The 23,924-nt window shown below is 40.5% G+C and overlaps 1 protein-coding gene across 15 annotated transcripts in view; it reads right to left on the bottom strand.

The window, feature by feature from the left end:
• Nucleotides 1–23,924, bottom strand: part of LOC130927752 (ELKS/Rab6-interacting/CAST family member 1-like) — a 192,223-nt gene that overhangs the window by 113,712 nt on the left and 54,587 nt on the right. For 10 of the 15 annotated variants that reach the window (XR_009066511.1, XR_009066512.1, XM_057853749.1 and 7 more), the window contains 4 exons: nucleotides 16,105–16,242; nucleotides 15,644–15,784; nucleotides 7,361–7,501; nucleotides 6,578–6,771 (listed from right to left, as the gene is read on the bottom strand). Coding sequence is in view for 11 of the 15 variants with exons in the window: in XM_057853749.1 (XP_057709732.1) it covers nucleotides 6,578–6,771; nucleotides 7,361–7,501; nucleotides 15,644–15,784; nucleotides 16,105–16,242 (614 nt within the window). In the remaining 4 variants the exon portion in view is untranslated. Of the gene's footprint in view, nucleotides 1–2,904; nucleotides 3,004–6,577; nucleotides 6,772–7,360; nucleotides 7,502–15,643; nucleotides 15,785–16,104; nucleotides 16,243–23,924 lie in introns of all 15 variants that reach the window. The other 5 variants (XR_009066509.1, XR_009066510.1, XM_057853746.1 and 2 more) reach the window with 1 other exon arrangement.

Below are 23,924 nucleotides of genomic sequence, written 5' to 3'. Positions count from 1 at the left end.
TTATAAGAAAATGGAAGACACACAAGACCACTGATAATCTCCCTCGATCTGGGGCTCCACGCAAGATCTCACCCCGTGACGTCAAAGTGATAAGAACGGTGAGCAAAAATCCCAGAAACACACGGGGGGACCTAGTGAATGACCTACAGAGAGCTGGGACCACAGTAACAGAGCCTACTATCAGTAACACAATGCGCCGCCAGGGACTCAAAGTACACGTCCAGCTCGTCTGCGGTTCGCTAGAGAGCTTTTGGATGATCCAGAAGAGGACTGGAAGAATGTGTTATGGTCAGATGAAACCAAAATAGAACTTTTTAGTAGAAACACAGGTTCTCGTGAACGAATACTGAATTGTATCTGAAGAACACCATACCCACTGTGAAGCACGGGGGTGGAAACATCATGCTTTGGGGCTGTTTTTCTGCAAAGGGACCAGGACGACTGATCTGTGTCAATAAAAGAATGAATGGGGCCATGTAACGAGAGATTTTCAGTGAAAATCTCCTTCCATCAGCAAGGGCATTGAAGATGAGACATGGCTGGGTCTTTCAACATGACAATGATCCCAAACACACAGCCAGGGCAACAAAGGAGTGGCTTTGTAAGAAGCATTTCAAGGTCCTGGAGTGGCCTAGCCAGCCTCCAGATCTCAACCCTATAGAAAATCTGTGGAGAGAGTTGAAAGTCCGTGTTGCCCAACGACAGCACCAAAACATCACTGCTCTAGAGGAGATCTGCATGGAGGAATGGGCCAAAATACCAGCAACAGTGTGTGAAAAGCCTGTGAAGAGTTACAGAAAAGGTTTGGCTTTCGTTATTGCAAACAAATGGGACATAACAAACTTTTGGTGTTGACCAAATACGTATTTTCCACCATGATTTGCAAATAAATTCTTTAAAAATCAAACAAAGTGATTTGCTGTTTTTTTTTTACATTCTGTCTCTCATGGTTGAGGTTTACCCGTGTTGACAATTACAGGCCTCTCTAATATTTTCAAGTGGGAGAACTTGCACAATTAGAGGTTGACTAAATACTTATTTGCCCCACTGTATCTTTTAATAGAATTATCGGCTTGACAATATCGGTTATCGGTTGAAAAATGTCATATTGTGCATTACTTAAAAAGAGATTTTTCTGCATTCTGAGAACACTCCGATCTCAGAATGCAGGTCTACTGGTAGTTCCCAGGGTTTCTAAAAGTACTGTCGGAGCTAGAGCCTTTAGCCACCAAGCCCCTGTTTTATGGAATCAGCTTCCAGCTAGTATTAAAGAAGCCGAGACAGTCTGCACATTTAAGATTAGATTAAAAACGTTCCTATTCGACAAAGCTTATGGTTAGGCTAGTTGAAGTCGGAGTAGACTCACAGTTTAGTCTAAGCTGCACTAGAAGCTATAATGCTGGGGGCAGTACAGCCGCTGAGTTCTATCTCCTTTTCTTACTCTACCTACCACTTGTCTTACTTTATTTCTATTTTCCAATGTTAATATCTAGTTGTCTAGTCTCTTCATCACTAGTCACCCGGTGTCCCCTTTCCCCCCTCCCCTCTGGGGAGGGGCTATTTTTCAGCTGCAGCCTCCTGATTGTCCGGACCCCTGGCTGGTTAGACGTCCTTGCTGCTACCCCCGTCTCATCTGACTAGAGGGACCTCTTCTTGCTCCTTTACTCCACTGTATTTTTACGGACTATAACTTCGCTTGCTAATTCCCATTAGCGGTTCTGGGGTTCCTGTCTATCCGTCTTGGGAGTGGATCTCTCCTGACTGTGGTACTCCCCAAGGTTTCTCATTTTTCTCCCAATTGACTCTGGAGTTTTTGGAGTTTTTCCTTGCCGGCATGGAGGGTCTTAAGGATAGGGGATACCCAGGACTTGAACTGTATCTATTCATCTTTGTTGCTTCATTTCTAATTGTGTATCATATTGCCTCTGTAAAGCCCTTTGAGACTTCTGTTGTGATTGAGGGCTATACAAATAAAATTGAATTGAATTGAATTGAATAGATTCAATATTTTTTTGTTTTTGATGGTCAAATCCAAATTCCGACTCCAATTCGGTGTTTGCAAACGCGATTTTTGTCCAAATAAATCATTAAACGCGCGCGGCTAAACCCTTGCTAATTGGACGTCGGCAGCTGCTGAATTATAAATAGCCGCCGTTTTTTTTCCCCGTCGGCCAGACGGGGACGCTTTGAAACGAATGTCCCCGGAATCATTAACAGTCATTAGTTTTACTGCCCTCAAAAAGACGTGGAAAGAGAGGAGAGGTTGCAGCAGGTCCTAACGAGTAAGTGGACAAGGGATGATGAAAAAGACGTCTGGTCTTTGAATCCAAACTTTTTTCCCTTCCTGCGTGGTGCGTTTGAAGCAGCTTTAGAAAAAGCTGTTAGTGTACACGGCACAAAGACGTACGACGGCAAAAGCTCAGCAAGCACACAAAGAACATTTGACGCGTGTTAGAAAACAGTCGTTATAGGGGGAAAAAGTAGTCGGTAGCAACTTTTGTGAAAGCAGACCGACGAAAATGAAAGAGTTGCATCACTTAGGGGCGAGAACAAAGAGTTGCAGGCCGCTAAGCAGACTTTAGTGAGCGAACGGGCCGAAGTACGCGACTCGTTCTGACGGCTCACATGTGGCGCGATAATCCTTCTCCTTTGAGAACCGTCACAATATTTACAGTTGGAGAAACGAGTGCGCGATACTGCAACCCTAATGGAGATTAGTGAACTCAGCTGCGTCCCATGTGGAAAAAACGTTCGCTTTTATTTGGATTATTTCAAAAGTAGAGGAAGGATGGAAGTCAACTTTTTCCACATGGGAGGGGACGCTGATCTCTGACAAGCAAAGTGAGTTGGTTTTTAGTTTCGTGCAATTTTTCCCTTTGAGCCGCAGCGCCTCCAGCCACTCACGTGCCCAGGTAGTCCCACACTAGCCCTCCCATTGGCTGCTGGGATGCAGCTGGGGGAGGGGCTTGCTGAGAACGCCACAGATGAGAGGCGGAAGGCTTTCTTATAATTATAATAATAAAGCCAAAATTAAAGGGGAAGAAAAAGCATGATTGAATTGGTAGAATAAATTCATTTGATTACAGTGGTAACTCTACTTACGAGCTTTTTCAGGTTAAGACAAGCCTCAATGGGAAAATGTTGCCTCTTGTAACGAAAGAAATTCCAGGATACGAAAGGCAAAAATACAGTCTGGCTGGTATTCGCGGCTTAACATACTTATACAGTGGTATGAAAAAGTATTTGAACCTTTTGGAATTTCTCACATTTCTTCATAAAATCACCAACGAATGTGATAATCACATTTGTCAAAATCACACAGATGAAAAACCAGGGTCTGCTTACAGTAACACCATCCAAAAATGGATAGATTTCCATATTTTAATGAGGATAGCATGCAAACAATGACAGAAGGAGGAAAAATAAGTCAGTGAACCCTCTGCCTAAGGAGACTTTAAACAGCAATTGAAATCAATTTTTACCACACATTTTAAGAAGGTGATCGCTGTCGACTTGAATAAATGATCAACTTGTGCTTCGAAGCCTTTTTCCAGCTTTCAAAATGGAGTCAGTACAAAGGGTTAAGACTAAGGTCAACGCGGGGAGTTTGGCCTTTTGGCCAGGATGTCGGGTTGTTGGAGCGGCGGTTTGGCTGGCGCGATTCTGGCAGTCTGGCTAAAAGGTCCGATTCCTTCACTGCCAAACATCTATAGGTTTTCATATTTTATTGAGGATAGTATGCAAAAAATGACAGAAGGGGTGAAATAAGTAAGTAAACCCTCTGCCTAAGGAGACTTAAAGAGCAATTGAAACCAATTTTTACTAAACAATTTAAGTCAGGTGTTTGCCCAATCATTGATGAGGTGTTTAAAGCTGTCCTAACCACTATAAAACACACACCTGGTAAGAAATGTCTTAATGAGAAGCTGTGTCTTATGTGCATCATTGCTCGGTCAAAAGAGCTGTCTGAAGACCTGCAATCATGGATTGTTGATTTTTATAAAGCTGGGAATGGATACAAAACCATCTCTAAATGTTCATCAATGGACCGTCAGAGAAGTTCTCTACAAATGGAGAGACTTTGGTACTGCTGCTTCTCTACCAAGGAGTGGCCGTCCATCAAAGATGACAAGAGTTCAGCGCAGAATACTCATAGTGGTAAAAAACAACTACAACTGCTAAAGACTTTCAGAAATCACTAGCACACCCCAGTATCTCTGTGCACACGTCAACTATATGTAAAACAATGGCCAAGAATGGTGTTCATGGGAGGACTCCACGGAGGAAGCCATTGCTGTCTTAAAAAAAGGCACTTGGACACTCCACAGAGGTTTTGGCAAAATATTTTGTGGACTAACGAAACCAAAGTTGAATTGTTTGGGAGTAACACACAACGTCATGTGTGGAGGAAAAATGGAACAGCTCACCAATATCAACACCTCTTCCTCATTGGTGGAGGGAGCATCATGATTTGGGGCTGTTTTGCTGCCTCAGGGACTGGGCAACTTGCAATCATGAATGGAAGAATGATATCAAAAGTTTATCAGGATGTTTTGCAGGAAGACCTGAGGCCGTCTGTCAGACAGTTGAAGCTAAAACGAGGATGCATGACGCAAGAAGACAATGGTCCAAAACACAAAAGTAAATCAACTTCAGAATGGTTTCAAAAGAACAAAATTCTTGTTCTGAAGTGACCAAGTCGAAGTCCAGACTTGAACCCTATTGATATGCTGTGGCATGCCAGACATCCCAGGAATCTGACTGAGCTACAGCAGTTTTGTAGAGAAGAATTGGCCAAGATTAGTCCTGATCGAGGTGCCAGACTGATCTGCAGCTACAGGAAGCATCTGGTTGAAGTTATTACTGCCAATGGGGAGGGGGGCACCAAATATTAAATGTGATGGTTCAGTTACTTATTTCCCCCCTTCTGTCATTCTTTGCATACCATCCTCATCAAAATACGAAAAGCAATACATTTTTGGGTGGTTTTAGTTAAAGCAGACATTTTTTTTCATCCGTGTGATTTTGACAAAGATCGGATCACATTTGATGTTGGAGGTCTTCAGACAGCTCTTTTGACCGCGTCATGATGCACATCAGACAATGCTTCTCATCAGGGCATTTCTTACCAAGTGTGTTTTTTATAGTGGGCAGGGCAGCTTTAAACCACCCATCAGTGACTGGGCACCCTCCTGACTTAAATGTTTGGTAAAAATTGGTTTTAATTGCTCTTTCAGTCTCCTTAGGCAGAGGGTTCACTTACTTATTTCCCCCCTTCTGTCATTGTTTGCATACTATCCCGATTAAAATATGAAAACCTATAAATGTTTGGGTGGTTTTAGTTCAATTGGACAGTTTTTTCATCTGTGTGATTTTGACAAAGATTAGATCACATTTGATGGTGATTTTATGCAGAAATGTGAGAAATTCCAAAAGGTTCAGATACTTTGTCATACAACTGTCGCTTCTCTGCTATTGGCTATTTTCTAGCATTACTGGCATCCAATTGGCTAAGAGGGACCTCTACAGTATGTGTATATCCCAGCATCCTCTTCATTCGCCCCTTGTGTTCCGACAGCTTTACATGAGTGTGTTAACTTTTATTAACACTACAAAACCCAGCAGAGGCCGACTCGGCCTTTCCCAAGACAAATACGCCTAATATCCTCCTAATATATCCTCCTTTTCACTACACAAACTCAGCCTGTTACTGCTTTTCTCAAAGTTTTCACACATTTTGTTAGACCAACTTCAGACAAAATGACCACAATTCATGCTCCATGCCCCTGATTCAGTCCTTCTAAACTATAGACACAATCCCTGCTTTACGCTCAAATTGCAGTTCTAAAACGCTATATTTTAAAACAATGTATACATTTGGGCCATTTTTTCCTGTTTTTGTGTGGAGTGTAGGAGAAGTGAGTTAAAAAAATGTGTAATAAGTACAAAACTCCATAAATAAATAAATATAGCTTGACTTGAACTGACGCAAACTATCACATGAATAGTTCAACCGTGGCGTGTTCCCTTCCGTTTGGGCCGCATACCAACACAATGTATATCTAGTAATAGCATTTCCATATGAACAGCTGTTGTCTGTCGGACAATGACTTGCAAATTCAAAAGCATTTGGGTCATTTTGGCCACCTCTGGGTTTTAAGCCGTTTCGGGCATTGCTTGAGACTAATAGGAGTACCAGCATTTTCTGGGACTTTTAATGTTAATGACTCAATTACATTATGCACAATTTAATGTTTATTGTGCAATAATCTAATTGTAATATGTATTTGTTACGTTTTGATGCATTTTTATGCATTATAAAAGATTTATGTCTGAATTTTGGAACGGATTAGGGCATTTACATGGAAAAGGCGTCTCCACAGAATTTTCAAGTTACAAAACTAGTTCCAGAACCAATTAATTTCATAAGTAGAGATACCACTGTATAATAGCAACCTTTCCGCCATTGATGGTGATAGACGTCCAATCCATTTGAATTGGAAGTCCAGGTTCAAATGGATTGGACGTCAATCACTGTCAACGGCGCCGATGATTTAAACCATTTTCCACGGCTCACCTCTCCAGCTCGTGGATTTTTTTCTCCTTGTCGTTCTTCTCGTTCTCCATCTCCCTGAGGATCTCGAGGAGCCGCTCCACCTCGGCCTGAGCCTTGCCAGCGTCCTCCTTGTGACGGCTCACTTCCTGCTCCAGGCAGGAGATGCGTTGCGCCAGCTCGGCGCTGGCCGCCGACTCAGCCGCCGCGCTCTGAGCCTGCGACGTGAAATAACGACAGAAAATGACGGTGGAAGTTCAATGAGTTCAGCTGGAAGCTAATGAGCCAGGAATAACATTTGTGTTGAGGTTTAACGAGGCAGAAAACACAATTGCGAGCGCAGTGAATACGAAAATCGTGCATTGTCTGATTGGAATCACAATTAAGATTCTTCACGCATTTCATCAATACTTTTGGAATTGCTACATTTTGAAGACATATTTGCCAAAAAGAAGACACACACAAAAGCAACCACAAGATGTAAAAGTTATAACAGCTGTGAGTATTTCCCAGAAGCAAATGTTGCTCTTGGGACACATTTGTGTATGTATATGCATATATATATATATATATATATATGCCCACAAATTAGAAAGCCTATTAGTTTTGGATGTGCACAAATCCTTTTACGGATCTTTATGTGGAGAGTCAATGTTTAGGAGTCTGACAGTATAATATGTGCAGGAGAAGACAAATAAAAGAGGTCACACGTGCAGAATGTCAATCAAAACCTGCGCACATACACAGTCTGCATTACGTCACGGCTAACACAAAGAGACAGCGATGCCATATCAAGGAAGTGCGCACCTTCTTCAGTTGGTTCTCCAGTTTGACGCACTCCTCCTTCTTTTGCTCCAATGCAATCTCCATGCTTTTCAGCCGGTTGTCCTTCTTAAGAGCCGAGGAGGCCAGAGAAGAGGCCTTCTCCTTCAGGTCCAAAAGTGATGCCTGTGAAATGCAAAAGGAAAGGAATGAACAAATACTGTACAGTGTCTGACAAAAGTCTTGTTGCTTATCCATTTTGTAGAAACTAGGTTTGTTCCGATCATGTTTTTTTGCTCCCGATCCGATCCCGATCGTTTTAGTTTGAGTACCTGCCGATCCCGATATTTCCCGATCCGAGCGCTTTTTTTGCTCCCGATTCAATTCCAATCATTCCCGATCATTTTTCCCGATCATATACAGTACTGTGCAAAAGTTTTAGGCAGGACACCTGCCTAAAACTTTTGCACAATACTGTATATATATTTTTTTAATTATTAAATTTATTAGGATCATGGAAGCTTCCACTTGGGGAAAATATATACATACAGTATATCCTGTATATACATAATATAATAAAAATATACAGTACTGTGACACCTGCCTAAAACTTTTGCACAGAACTGTACATTTTGGCAATGCATTAAGAAAAAAATGAATAAAACTCTGACGAATATACACATTCAACATACAGTACATAAGTACTGTATTTGTTTATTATGACAATAAATCCTCAAGATGGCATTTACATTATTAACATTCTTTCTGTGAGAAGGCTCCACGGATAGAAAGACTTGTGACTTTGTATATTGTGACTAAATATTGCCATCTAGTGTATTTGTTGAGTTTTCAGTATATGATACTGCAGCCATGCCCCAATGCATGATGGGAAGTGGAACCATGATGGGAAGTGAAACCATGACTGTGCGTCATGCTACCAGTGGATATATCTTCTCTGCTTTGGGAAATAGTTTAAGGTGTTAAGTAGGGCTGTCAAACGATTAAAATTTTTAATCAAGTTAATTACAGCTTAAAAATTAATTAATCGTAATTAATCGCAATTAATCGCAATTCAAACCATCTATAAAATATGCCATATTTTTCTGTAAATTATATTTATATTCTGTAAAATAATTTGTTGGAATGGAAAGATAAGACACAAGATGGATATATACATTCAACATACGGTACATAAGGACTGTAGTGGGCATTTCACTCTACTGTCATTTAAGTCTGTCTATGCTGTCCTCACTCCGAAGCGTCTACTTTTTCCAAAGCTAGACAGCTAGTGAACGACGCCTTAATAATCAGACTTCATCCTTTTTCATCTGATTTATTAATAAAATGGCCTCAAACCACTGTCCTCTTTAGACTGTAGTGAAACTACAAAAAAAAGTACACAAGCATTGCATTAGCAACAATGTTAGCTTAGCACGCTATACAGGTTCACTAAACATAAACAAAAACCGTCTCATACAAAAAATATAACATTTCGCTTACTAACATAGTATGTACATTATTAACAACAACCATACTTACGGACAAATCTTGTCCAAGGGTCATATAAGCACAACATTACAACGTAGGCGTCAGCCCGAGACGTCGTGCAGCCATATTGAACTGGCAAGAAAGTAATAAACCATGTCGCAAAGCGACCACAAGAGTTCGCTGTTAGACAGCACAAAAAACCTTGCTGTAAAACTTACCAAAAGGCAGAATACTGTCTGAGCGGGACATGTGCGTTAATTGCGTCAAATATTTTAACGTGATTAATTTAAAAAATTAATTACCGCGCGTTAACGCGATAATTTTGACAGCCCTAGTGTTAAGACAAAAATCTATTGCCACCTTGCTACCCCACATTGCTTCCCATGATATTTCTAATCATAGGGAGAGGGATTGCAAGGCTTTAGCCAATTGAAGCAAGGCTCCAAAGGCTGCCAAAATTCACTCTACTCATTTAGCGCTGCCTTTTATCTCTCTATATAGGTAAAACGGCATCATTACAGATCGAGCGCAACAATGAGTGAGAGGGTCGTGCAGCGCATACATTAATTGCGTTAATTATTTTAACGTGACACATTTTTAAATAAATTAATTGCCACAGTTTTCGGGATATTTTTGATAACCCTACCTTAAGCCTAAACTAAAGACTCTGGATGAGTGTAACATATTATGTCTGTAACATTAAATACAATTAGAAAACAATTTAATTAATATATACGTATATTTAAAATGCCGATATTTTTTTGCCGATTCCGATATTTTGAAAATGACGTGATCGGACCCGATCGATCGGGATGCCGACATCTCTAGTAGAAACAATTGCTAATAACCTGACTTTGAATTATTCAATTGGTTTCGGAAATGGCTCATATGAAAGCTAAGACCCTCCCAAATGATGTTGAATGTACAAAACTATATTTGTTTCACTGAAAAAAAGTGAAATATCGCATACTTCAATCACTACTTCAAAGTTCCTCAAGGCAAAGAAGATCAAGATCCTCCAGGACTGGCCAGCCCAGTCACCAGACATGAACAGGATTAACGAGGAAGCATGGAAGACGAAACCCAAGAATGTTGATGAACTCTGGGAGGCATGCAAGACGCCGAAACTTTTGTCTTGCCAAAATTTGACCTTTATGTCTTCGTTAAATGACAAATCTTTTTTCAGTGAAACAAATATATTTTTGTACATTCAACATCATTTGGGAGGGTCTTAGCTTTCATATGAGCCATTTCTGAAACCAATTGAATAATTCAAAGTCAGGTTATTAGCAACTGTTTCTACAAAATGGATAAGCGACAAGACTTTTGTCAGTGACTGTACGTGCAACCCATCATTTATTTTCAGAAGAATTTCAAAATCTTGTCTTTGTCTTGACCTCTCTTTCAAAATGACTTCCTACCCGCAATAACCTGTTACTGCATCTTAGTCATAACTGTGGGGACGATAAAAACTCCAATCAAAATAAACCGGTATTTTTATCCTTTGAGGTATTCAAGAGTGTGACTCATCATCACCCTACTCTTGAAAACTTTTTCCCATGACCTGACTCTCTCCCACCTCATTCTTCCCACTGGATCTTTCCATGCGTGAAGTCCATCTCCTTTTTTCCTTTTCGGCGATAGAGACGCATCCAGCTCGCAGGAGGGGAGGCAGAGAGACCTATAATTTTACACTCCGACGATTCTAAACCATACTTGCTGTTTTACTCTCGTTCTACCGTCTTTAGGTATGTGTGTATATGCCGCTGTTGTCAAGGCAAACCCCACGCGGGTATTTAGGAATGCTTATTTCGCCCGTGTATATCTGGAAATTATACAACTAGACATTAACAGCTTTTATGAGCCCACAACATACTAAAAGTAACCACACAGTGTAGTAGAGAGAAGGTGAAATTAAGCGCCCACGCATTTTTCCCCCTTCAAAACAATAATGTGTACATTTTGGTGCAGTGTTTGGGTGGAGTTCGACTTTTAAAAGAAGGTTTTGATTATAACTTCAACACGTCTTTTGACAGGCGGTTTAAAGCCCAGTACACAAGTTAGTTTGAATGCAAAATCTTGGCTGGAAAGAGCATTTAGAGGTTTGATCGCAGGGCTCTCAACAGACTTGCAGGGGCCCGGGGACAAGAAACCCTTATAGGGCCCCCAACCCCACCCCTGCCACCAGCTTGTCACGACAACATACGCAGTACTATTAACGCTTTGCAAGCAATGATATTGTAAATTTTCAAATTATTTGAGATGGATAGTTAAATTTATGTGATGCGACACAATATAAACAAACAATTTCCATCTATTGTCCCATGTAGGCTACAATACAATACAACTGAGAGTGCTATGTCTGCCTGCTAAGCAACAAACAGAGATGTGCCTAGATTTTTTGACAGCAAAGTCATTTATAACATCAGTTAAATCCGGTTTTTGAATGCTTAATGGAGAGCATGGCTAGGTTGTTAAGCCGGCCCTGTGATATGGTGGAGCCAAGGTAGTTTTTTTATTATTTTCATTTTACTGAAGGCTTGCTCTCCTCCAGCTACAGTCACTGGTAAAGACAAGAAAATGCGTGTACGAGTCTGTTCAGCCTCGCGCACCTGCTTCCCACAGACTAACATATATCCGAGATTTCCCCCCACCTTCTCTCCTCGGCTCAACGCAAGCAGCATGTCTTGTCACACCGCAGCACAATAGGCTACGAATCGGGCTTTGGTCACGATGATCGCGAATGTAAACGTTCAGCGTTAGCGGCTGTTGTTCGCTTACCGACATCACCGCCCACAGCCAACTCCAGGCCTGATTCTCTGGCTTCTTGTCCCCCCTTTTAAAAACATCATTTTTTTCTCGTTCACTTTTTTTTTTTTTTTTTAACCACGTGGCATTTTTTTAGTATGTAGCAAAATGGATTTTAGCAGGTGGCATTTTTAAGGGTATGTGGATTTTTTTTGGTATGTTGCAAAACTGATTTTGCCATGTAGCATTTTTTGTCATGTGGCAGAATGTATTTTGGCACGCGGCATTTTTTTGGTATGTGGCAAAATGGATTTTGGCATGTGGTATTTTTTTGCCATGTGACATGTTTTCTGGGGGTATGTGGCGAACTGTATTTTGGCGTATGGCAAAATGTATTTTGGCATGTGGCATTTTTTAGGGTTTGTGGATTTTTTTGGGGGGGAGGTGGCAAAATTGATTTTGCCATGTGGCATTTTTTGCCGTGTGGCAGAATGTATTTTGACATGTGGCATTTTTTTTCAATCGGCATTTTTTTGGTATGTGGCAAAATGGATTTTGGCATGTGGCATTTTTGGGGGATGTGACATTTTTGGGGTATGTGGCAAAATTGATTTTGCCATGTGGCAGTTGTATATGTCCTCAGAGGCGCGGGACGTTCAACTCGTTCAGACCAAGACTCGTACCTGCGTTCACGAGGCGTCGAGGAGGAAAGGCGTGTGCTCTGTCCACTATGCTAGCAGGTTGAATGCCATCGCCTTCTCATGAAGGCATCATAAGGGATATTTCCAAGCACCGCAAATGACGGACCCGCGTGGAACCGTCACACTAATAAACTTAGAGTTACCTTAAAATTAATTGTATTTTGAATGGAAGATGACAAGTGCGTTTTCCCTGTGTTACGTCCATTTCCACAGCATGTAGACAACGAGGAAGTTACCGTGAGATGTGGATTATTTCAGCAGCTCCATCACGTTGACAGACGCTCTTCCTTTTGAACCAGTTTGCCGCGTCATGACTGTGTCGACACAGTTCAATGAGGTCATGCGTCGGTCACGTGATTTTCTTGTAGCGATATGCGCACCGACGCAGGGGTTGCTCCATGAGCTCTGCGCGCGCGCCCGTCACTTAGTCTCACTGGACCCATCACTACTTACAACGTGGGAAGACAATTTAAACTAGGCCTGCAAGCAGGACTGAACGGGCCCTCGCAATCTAGCGCAAGTCGGACGTCACGCAACTCGGACAGTGTGCAGGTCAGGGTCGCGGCAGATCCTCCTCTCTAATCATCTCATTAGAACCTAACATGCTCGAATGTCGCGTCTTTACTTTTAATGGCGAACAAAGGGTCGTCACGGCAACAGACAGAGACATGTGGACATGGTCCGTAAATAAGTATTTCAAAAGGTCTTGAAACTACAATGACCAACCTGAAAATAACTGGACTTGTACTGGAAAAACGAGTGACTTTCTATTGCCACTAGTTGGCGCTGTAGGGTTGATGTAAATGACCCCTACAGTACCCTTTAGAGTATGACTCAACAAGCACGAGATATGAGATACGATATGTTCTAGATCTTCCAAGTTATGACTGTTCAAAACTTGTGGTGAGACGAAATGGCTTCAGTCATGTTCACTTCTCCTGTTGGACCCTTCTGCTTCAACCAAACCTCAGTATTTTTCATCAGGCACCTGAACACATGTCTTATGGCTCCCCCGATGAAGGTTTCAGATGAATAGATTTGTTTTCCTTGGAGGAGGAGCCTGTTTCATAAAAAAAGGCATTTCCTCTTCCCACTAGGGGGCGTTAGGCCTAATGGGTAATAGTTCAATGCACTCGTGTTAAGGGTGGGATCCCGCACATACATGCCAGATATGAAAAAGATTGAAAGTTGTATCAAGGAGCTATTAGTCATTTACTGAATTTGTCATTTTGCCGATAAAATGGCCGACTTTGGCACCATGCCCAGGTCAAACCCATGAATGAAAACACACCATTTTGAAAATTTTAGATCTCCTATGTCTCCTGAATAGTCTCACCAATTTTGAAGATGATCCAACCAACTCCTTCTGTGACAAGGTCTCAAATGTGCACCCTGTCAAATGATAAAAATTTCACATTCCATCCAAAATACCCGATTTCCTGTTGGTTTTGGAATATGGGTTCAAGAGACTTTTTGGAGCAGTTTTGCACAAGGTATTGACTCCCCAAATTTCATTGCTCTACATTAAAAAAACCTAATAGGAAATGCCTTTTTGAAAAATTCAAGGTGGCGCCACTGAGCCATTTTGTTCAATTTTTTTGTAACGTCGCAAGATTATCGAAATCCACGCAAAGCCGCATGTATGTGGAAAATTTGGTGAGTTTTCGTGCCTGTTCAGGCCTCCAAATGTAAACTGTACTACAAATGGCTAAAAATTTCATATTCGATCCAAAATACCCGATTTTCTGCTGGATTTGGAAAATGGGTGCAAGAGACTTTTTGGAGCAGTTTTGCATAAGGTATGGACTGCCCAAATTTCATTGCTCTACGTTGAAAAAACCCAATAGGAAAGGCCTTTTTTAAAACTCCTTTCTGTCGCCACTAGTTGGCACTGTAGAGATGATGCAAATGACCCTTAAAAGACCCTTCAGGGTATGACTCTCAACAAGCACAGGAAGTTTGGCGCAGATATGTTGTATATCTGCTGAGTTATGACTGTTCAAAGTTGTTTGCGAGGCAAATTGTTGACGGTCATTTTCACTTTCCTGTTTGGACCCCTCCGCTTCAACGAAACCTCAATATTTTTCATCAGACACCTGAACACAGGTCTTAAGGCTCCCCTGATGCAGGTTTGAGGTCAACAGATTTTTTTTCCCTTGGAGGGGGAACCTGTCTCGTAAAAAATGGCATTTCCTGTTCTCACTAGGGGGCGCTAGGCCTAATGGGTAATATTTCAATGCACTCGTGTTAAGGGTGGGATACCGCACATACATGGCAGATATGAAAAAGATTGAAAGTTGTGTCAAGGAATTATTAGTCATTTACTGAATTCGGTGTTTTGCCGAAAAAATGGCCGACTTTGGCACCACGCCCAGGTCAGACCCGTGAATGAAAACGCACCATTTTAGAAACTTAAGATCTCATATGTCTCCTGAACAGTCTCACCAATTTTGAAGATGATCCAACTAACTCCCTCGGCGAAAAGGTCTCAAATGTGCACCCTGTAAATCGATAAAAATTTCATATTCGATCCAAAATAACCGATTTCCTGTTGGGTTTGGGATATGGGTGCCAATGCTTTTTTGGAGCGGTTTTGGACAAGGTATAGACTCCCCAAATTTCATTGCTCTACGCTGACAGACCCTAATGTTATAGGCCAATTTTAAAATTTCAAGGGGGCGCCACTGAGCCATTTTGTTACATTTTTTTGCAATGTTGCAAAATTATCGAAATTTACAATTTTCCGCACGTATGTGCAAATTTTGGTGACTTTTTGTGCATGTTCAGGCCTCCAAATTGGCCGTTTTCATTTGCCCTGAAAAAAAAAAAAAAAATAATCCTTTGCAAAACAATAGGGCCTTCGCACGCTTAGTGCTCGGGCCCTAATTACCTATATAATTGAAGTTATTATATAATGCAAATAAGGTTGCGTAAAAGTTGGTGGGGACAATTTAAGCATCCTGAAAAGTTGGTAGTGTTGTGTCCCCACTGACCCTATGCAAACCTACGCCCTTGGTTACACCCTTAGTAAATACGGTAACTCTCCGAATCTTTTTGTTTTCCCTTTTGTGGATGAACGGTGAAAATAGTGACAAATATTCCAACGGCGCTTAAATATTCACTTCCAGTCCTTGCTTCGTTTTCCCACAGATGTGCGTTTTGCATAAAGGTCACAAGAAGGTGTGCTTTCGCCAGTCGGTGGGTCTTATATTATGTTGTCAAGGGGACGTGACTGTTTTATCATTGCGGTCCTTCAGCACAAGGACCTTGGCAGGATAGGGGATCTGTTCTACGGAGATAGATCAGTCAACTTCTCCTTGACAGGGAAGGAGACGCTTGAGAATGTGTGTGTGGCTCACAGTACAGATATTGATGTACAGTATGTGTGTACCTCGCGGTCTGCAAGGTCAGCCTGCATCTGGGAAACTTTCTCCCGCAGCTCCTTCAGCTCCTTCTTGGTGGACTCCACCTCATCCCCCTTTTCTCTTTCCTCTTTTTCTCGCTGCTCTTTCAATCGTTCAATGATCCGTTCCTGGGACCAATGACAGATGGAACAAGGAAATACAATAAAAAAAAAAGCAGTCATGCACCTTGAGTCCAGATTGAATTTCCACACTCATAACAGTTGCATTAAACTTAATATGCATGGCAGCTCCAGCAGGATAAACAGCCGAGCGTGATTTTAGACACGTAATACGTTCTGGCAGCCCGCTTTATTTCAACTAAAATGACTATAGTGTCAACTGGAGTTCAAATTGAAGACACAACAAGAAGGTGGTGTTCGTGTGACATAAGGGGGAGGGATTGAATGGAAAAGAAACAAGAACGACATCCAATGCTAGAAAAACTGACCTTCTCAGATAGAGCTTCCTCCAGCGTTCCCAGAGCCGTGTCGGTGTTGGACGTGTCCGTCTGTAAGGACTTGACTCGTCCTTTGAGGCCGGTTAGCTGCTTGTCTTTGTCTTTCAGCTGATCCTGGAGGTTCTCAATCTAAACAAAACAACATTGTATGTTAGTGGTGCCGTGAGATCCAAGTTTAATATTTTTTAGAACTTCCATGGGCTTGAAGGACTGCAATTTATTTATGAAGTCATCAGGAACATGAAAGAAAGCAGTCTTGCATGCCTACCAGAGTTCGTCAACATTCTTGGGTTTCGTCTTCCATGCTTCCTGGCCAGTCCCATAAGCGGATTTTAAGGGGGGGGCAGACCCCCATGTGGCTTAAAACTGTCATTGCATGTAATTGACTTTCCTACATATGTATAAAAGTTGTAAAGCAATAAAACTGCAAAACAAAAATGAATTAATTGAACAAAAAACATTTTTATAATGGGTCAAAATTATTTTTCGAGCACCTTAGTCATTTGCTTTGCATATATTTTAAAAATTTTAAAAATCTATATATATTAGAGAAAAATTATTTTTAAAAAAGATTTTTTTCTTTGATTGAAAATATTTTGATTTGATTGAAGCAAATTTTTAGACACAAATGTCCTACCCATAATACGACCCCAAAACAAAAAGGATTGCTTCAATCAAAGAAAGTTTTTTAAGTGAAACATTTTTCAATCTCAAATATTTTTTCGCATTCACAAACTTTTTTCTATGATTGAAAATGTTCTTTTTTTGACTGAAGTGATTTTTCTTTTTGAAAATCTATATTTTTTTTGAAGCAACTTACTTTTTGATTGAATAATAGAGAAAAATGACCCAGCCAAAATGTAACCCAAACACAACAAAACTTGACTTAAAAAAAACATACAAATAAAAATAAAAATTAATCAAAGAAAATAGTTTCACGTGTTATTTTTAGAGTTTCAAATTTATTTTTGCATTCAAACACTTTTTTTTTTGATGAAGCGACTTTTTTTTGGCTGAAAATATATATTTCAATTGAAGTAACTTTTTTTTTTTTTTTTTTTAATTGAAGCAACATTTTTGATTAAATTATAAAGACACAAATCTACCTCTGTATGGGTACAATTTTTGACTGGGGTAACGACATTGGCACGACACCGGCTAGCGTACCAAATTCAATGGATGACGATCTTGGCGAAAAGTATTGCCTGAGCAGCCTGATTTAGAATTTCCCTCAAGAATGATGGGAAACAAAAAACGCTCATTGTCAACGTATTATAATATTCTTGTGAGTTAATTTTATTGCTGACACTGCATTTTGGGGTCATCAACATGTTGTGCCCCCCCCCCCCCCCCCCGCCCCAAAAGTCAAACTCCACCTATGGCCAGTCCTGGAGGATCTTTATCCTCTTCGCCTTGAGGAACTTTGAGGTACAGATTGAAGTATGCGATGGAGCGCCATCCTGCTGCAGAATTTGTCCCTTTTTATGGTTAAGGATGTAACAGCAGGCATGAAAATGGGTCAGGGGTTAAAAAGGTGAGAAAGGTGTGGAGGAAATATGTTCCAGAGTTCTGCCAAAATGTCCGCCGTCGGCAAAACGTCCTACATGTGGCGAATTTGACCATTTTAATTTTTCACATAAGGCTTAATATTCGAGTTAACGGGGGTTTAATTAGTTGAAGGAGTTGATTTCAACCACCATTGACTCGCGCTAGCTTAGCCACTCCGGAGCCCTGAAACTAACAAATAACTGTCAAACTGCACAGAATTTGTTCAAATCATTTCCAACGACTAATTAAACCCCGGCTAACTCAAAGATTAAGCCTAATGTAAAAAATTCTGAACTTCCCCTTTAAAATAAAGACCATTGAATATGGCCCTTAAAATGTTGTCTATAAAAGTTTTAGAGCAATAAAACAAACAACACAAATGAATAAAATGAACAGGAATCCTTCAAAGTATTTCATAATGGGTCCAAATTATTTTTCGAACAGATCATGTAACTATAGAACCTTAGAGACAGCCGTTTGCATTGCTTAGCCAAAACTACAGCTGAGGTGGCAAGATGGATATTTAGAATTTCTTTAAACCTAAGCTTTCAAAACCCTCAACAACAACTGAGCTTGAACCGAGGATTGAGCACGAGCAGTATCATAAAGTCCTGGCTGTCGTGTTACCTGTTGTGCTGTAATTCCAAGTGGTGCTTGAATTGGATGCTTTTAGCGGTCGAGAGTCTTTTTGAGCCAGCGCAAAGATGCAGCGCACGGGGATATTTTTGTTATCTTTACTGGACAAAAATGTGAAGTAATGGCTGTGTTTCCAGTGTGCAAATGCAGCCGTTTGTAGTATATCTCCTGCCTACTGATTTAGAAAAATGAACGCGTTAGGTTGTTCTTTACTGAAAGAAAGTAATCAGATTAGTTACGCATTACGATACCGCGTTATTGACAACACTGCTTTTATATTACCGTTAAATACACAAGCTTGACGCTACCTTAACGGGAGCTATTTTTTCACCGGACGCTCCGGCAGTGTTCAACGCAAGCTGCAACGAACGGCAGTAACTTTGTCATACCACAAAATATGAAAACGAAAACCATTACTCACTAAATTCAATATGCTGGCATCTAAAAACAATTGGGAGTGATACTTTACCTCCTCCAGCGAATGTGAATTTGTGCTTAGTACAAGATCATCTGTCGCAATTAGCGATCTTTGACACTCTTTTATTTTTCTCCTCCCCGCATACAAACTTGTTTCTCTCTCAGCGGCTGTGATTAACCTCAGTGAAGTTGCTGTCCTAGCTAAGCCTTGCCTATCATTCTTCTTTGTAAGTTTTTAGTAACTTTGTGTATTGAATTTGAAAGGAAAATGTGTGTTTTGTTTTTGACGAACTTTTTCATGAAGCTAAACTGTTGAAGCTACTCACATGTGGAAAAATACGAGTGTACAACGTTTTAAATTTATTCATTTGGTATATTTCAGTTACCACGATTTGAGAGATCAATAAATTGAAGAATTTACGCCTTGCGTTTGGAGTGCTTGTTTTTGGGTTTGCTGGAATAGCGTCACTGACACACGCAGCATTAAACAGGGGAAGGGGTAAGTGCTGCCGCGCCAAGCCAATTCTGGCTGCATTTTCGACACATGAAAAATAACGAATACGTACTACTGTATGACGGAAAATTTTAGTGGTTTTGTAACCGCGACGTTTTCATAGCATGGTAATCCGTGAAGGTAACTGGCACATGCCTACAAACGCCCCCCCCTTAAAATTTTTTCTCCTCGGATCTACACGATTCACGTAGGTCATCCTTTTTTACTTCAAAACGGCGAATTTCGCCGAAAGGTGAGAGATTTTCATGCCTGTAACAGGCAGCTAAGATTTGTTGATATTTCAGACTGCAGATCTCTCAAGGTGAAGACAATTAAAAAACCATGTGGCATTTGCCAAGGCCCACAGCCTGTCAAAAGGATGGACGCTGGAAAAGTGCCAAAAAGTGGATTTTTCAGATGAATCTTCCATTGAATTACACCACAGTCGCCGCAAATATTGCAGGAGACCTACTGGAGCCCGCATGGATCAAAGTTTCACTCTGAAAACAGTGAAGTTTGGTGGTGCAAAATCATGGTCTGGGGTTACATCCAGTATGGGGGTGTGCGAGAGATCTGCAGGGTGGAAGGCAACATAAATAGTCTGAAATATCAACAAATTTTAGCTGCCTCTTACATTCCTAACCATAAAAAGGGACAAATTCTGCAGCAGAATGGCGCTCTATCGCATACTTTAATCTCTACCTCAAAGTTCCTCAAGGCAAAGAAGATCAAGATCCTCCAGGACTGGCCAGCCCAGTCACCAGACATGAACATCATTGAGCATGTCTGGGGTAGGATGAAAGAGAGGGGTCCCCAAACTATGGCCCGCGGACCGAATACGGCCCGCCTCCACATTTGGTCCAGCCCCCTGAACATTTTTTTTTTCTTTCCCCCAATAGTGTTATTTTTGTCCTGGCTTTTTTCTGTGAAGAAGCCAGAGAGGGTTGTTTGGTTATTATCTATTTAATTAATAGTGTTATTATTATATTATATTATATTATATATAATATAGCCCAATACATATGTTATATATATTTGGGCTGTCAAATGATTCTAAATTTTAATCGAGTTAATCACAGCTAAAAATGAATTAATCGTAATTGCAATTCAAACCATCTATAAAATATGCCATATTTTTCTGTAAATTATTGTTGGAATGGAAAGATAAGACGGATATATACATTCAACATACAGAACATAAGTACTGTATTTGTTTATTATAACAATAAATCAACAAGATGGCATTAACATTATTAACATTCTGTTAAAGCGATCCATGAATAGAAAGACTTGTAGTTCTTAAAAGATAAATGTTAGTACAAGTTATAGAAATTTTATATTAAAACCCCTATTAATGTTTTCGTTTTAATAAAATTTGTAAAATTTCCAAACAAAAAATAAAATAGAAGCTCGCCATTGTTGATGTCAATAATTACACAATGCTCATGGTGCTGAAACCCATAAAATCAGTCGCACCCAAGCGCCAGCAGAGGGCGACAAAACACCAAAAAACACAAGTGACAAGTGGACATGACACTGTGCTGTCATTTTAATCTGTTTGAGCGGGGCATGTGCGTTAAATGCGTCATATATTTTAACGTGATTAATAGAAAAAATTATTACCGCCCGTTAACGCGATAATTTTGACAGCCCTATACATTATATTATGTTATATTATTATTTTTATTTTATTTACTTTTCCGTTTTGTTACTGTTCGGTGAAGAATTCAGAAAGGGTTAATTGATTGTGGCTTTCTGAAAAACAATAAATTTTTACATTTAGGCACTCCTGCAATCGTCACACTTTTTCTGTTACAAACTGACCCGGCCCCTCATCAGGGAAGGAAAAAGTTATGTGGCCCTCACAGGAAAACGTTTGGGGACCCCTGATGAAAGAGGAAGCATGGAAGACGAAACCCAAGAATGTTGAGGAACTCTGGGAGGCATGCAAGAAAGTCATGGCAAGGAGCCATGGAAGTCATACAAAATATTAAATCTGGATGTCACAGCACCACTACGTACTTAATTCGCTTATGTTATGTAACGAAATTTTTTGTATTTGAAGTACATTTTTTGTTCAATTTTCACACTACTTCCTGTCGGCGACAAAACTTTTGTCTTGCCAAAATTTGACCTTTATGTATTCATTAAATGATCAATCGTTCTTCAGTGAAACAAATATATTTTTGTACATACAACATATTTTGGGAGGGTCTTAGCTTTCATATGAGCCATTTCTGAAACCAATTGAATAATTGAAAGTCAGGTTATTAGCAATTGTGTCTACAAAATGGAAAAGCGACAAGACTTTTGTCAGGAACTGTAGAGTCAATGATTACACCTCAATGCTATTGATGAGAATTGAGGTAAAATAGTGCTAAAATTGAAATAAAACTAGATCGCCTGTTCTTTATGATCCTTGTGTGACGGGAAAACGAATGTCATGAAGTTCAAGAAAAGAACTCCCACGTTCATGGTGTGGATTGTGTACGTGCACTAAAATATCTTCAGCGCCTCATTAATCAACTGTTCACTTGACAGCTTGACTGACAGCTCGCTCTCCTCGCGCACACACATGCTTGACGTTGAAAAGCTGCGAGTCTTTGATCCATCCTGCACTTTTTGAAACTGACAAGTGCTGGATGGGTAACACGCACATGAATGTAGTACCTGTTTTTCCATCCGCTGCAAATATACGGACACAAATTGCTCAAAGATGCGGCAAAAGATGCAATCGCAATGGACTGTATTCTATTTGAAGACGACAGAGGTCATGTTTTATTGAAGAAGGGCCGCTTATTAGTATTCATCTACATTTCAAACACACCCTCCCTTTCTCTCTCTTTCTCTCCCTCCCTTCCTTCTCCAGAGCTGTCTGCTTGATTGGTCATTATGGCCTTCATGATCTCCATCTGTTTAGGAGACTTGGAAAGAACGCATTTGACCACTAGATGAATATAATGACAAATGATGCTTGCACTCAATAAATAGATGTACATTGCTTTTCTGTATATATGAAGCTTGACAAGTATTCCTTCACAATAAAAAAAGCACTTATAATCTTGTGCTGCGCTATTGCAATTTCTCCATTAGCTTATATCACAGCGCCATCTACTGTACATAGATTGAAATGACAGCCAAATTGAATAAATCCACACTGTGCCCCATAGTTAGGACCCAAGTAGTGAGAGCCCTATTGTAATGTAAATGTTTACTATTAGTTGCTCGGTCCCTATAATTATTATTATTACACTGCTGTATTGGTACCCCTGCAATTCTGTCAGAAAATGCTCAATTTCTCCCAGAAAATGATTGCAATTACAAATGCTTTGGTAGTAATACAGTGGGGCAAATAAGTATTTAGTCAACCACTAATTGTGCAAGTTCTCCCACTTGAAAATATTAGAAAGGCCTGTAACTGTCAACATGGGTAAACCTCAACCATGAGAGACAGAATGTGGAAAAAAAAAACAGAAAATCACATTGTTTGATTTTTAAAGAATTTATTTGCAAATCATGGTGGAAAAAAAGTATTTGGTCAATACCAAAAGTTCATCTCAATACTTTGTTATGTACCCTTTGTTGAAAATAACGGAGGCCAAACGTTTTCTGTAACTCTTCACAAGCTTTTCAAACACTGTTACTGGTATTTTGGCCCATCCCTCCATGCAGATCTCCTCTAGAGCAGTGATGTTTTGGGGCTGTCGTTGGGCAACACGGACTTTCAACTCCCTCCAAAGATTTTCTATGGGGTTGAGATCTGGAGACTGGCTAGGCCAGTCCAAATGCTTGAATTTGAATTTGAATTTTTATTGTCATTGTCATTTGTCATCATCATCATCACATCAACATCATCATCATCAGCATTAAATCATGTAATAAGGGAAGAAATGAAAGGAAGAAAAAAAGATAAAAAATATTGTTTCTCCAAGAAGATGAAAAGAGACATGACAAAGGGAACGGAAAAAAAGCCAAAGCTTATCGGGACCCGTCCCCCTTCCACCAAGGTCGCACAAGCAACAGCTCATGATCAGTCCAATGACAGTCTAGCGCCTATTGTTCAAAAAGTCATTAATTTGCATGGCGATTTCACAATTAAATTTATGTAACTTCAATCAGTCCATGTCCTTGATTGGTGAGTGGTGACAGCTAGGGGTGTTGTGGAGGCCCGCCTGAGTTGCGTCCACGTTGATTTGTTGTCAGCATCCCCTTAGGAGTTTAGTCATCGTCATCTCTGGCCCGGTTGGCACGAGCGAATCTCTCTTGATCACGCAGCTCCACGTCAATCTTTGCGGCCAGTCGTGTGGCAGCGTCGCTTAGCATCGCCTGTTCCTTCATTAACTGGGCCAACTGGTCGCCGTTGCGTCGAACAATCTCAGCTGCGTCGTGGAGTTGGTTTTTCATCCTGATCGAGAAGCGACGAACCCAGAGAGCAGCCAGTAGCATCAGGAAGGCAATCTTACGAAGCCACTCCTTTGTTGCCCTGTCTGTGTGTTTGGGATCATTGTCATGCTGAAAGACCAAGCCACATATTATCTTCAATGCCCTTGCTGATGGAAGGAGATTTTCACTCCAAATCTCTCGATACATGGCCACATTCATTCTTTTCTTTACACAGATCAGTCGTCCTGGTCCCTTTGCAGAAAATCAGCCCCAAAGCATGTTTCCAACGCCATGCTTCACAGTGGGTATGGTGTTCTTCGAATGCAATTCAGTA

The sequence above is a fragment of the Corythoichthys intestinalis genome, chromosome 13 (genome assembly GCF_030265065.1).
Source record: "Corythoichthys intestinalis isolate RoL2023-P3 chromosome 13, ASM3026506v1, whole genome shotgun sequence".
In the NCBI taxonomy this organism is placed as follows: domain Eukaryota; kingdom Metazoa; phylum Chordata; class Actinopteri; order Syngnathiformes; family Syngnathidae; genus Corythoichthys; species Corythoichthys intestinalis.
Note: the sequence above shows the minus strand (reverse complement) of the source record. Positions and strands in the feature narration are given on the sequence as shown.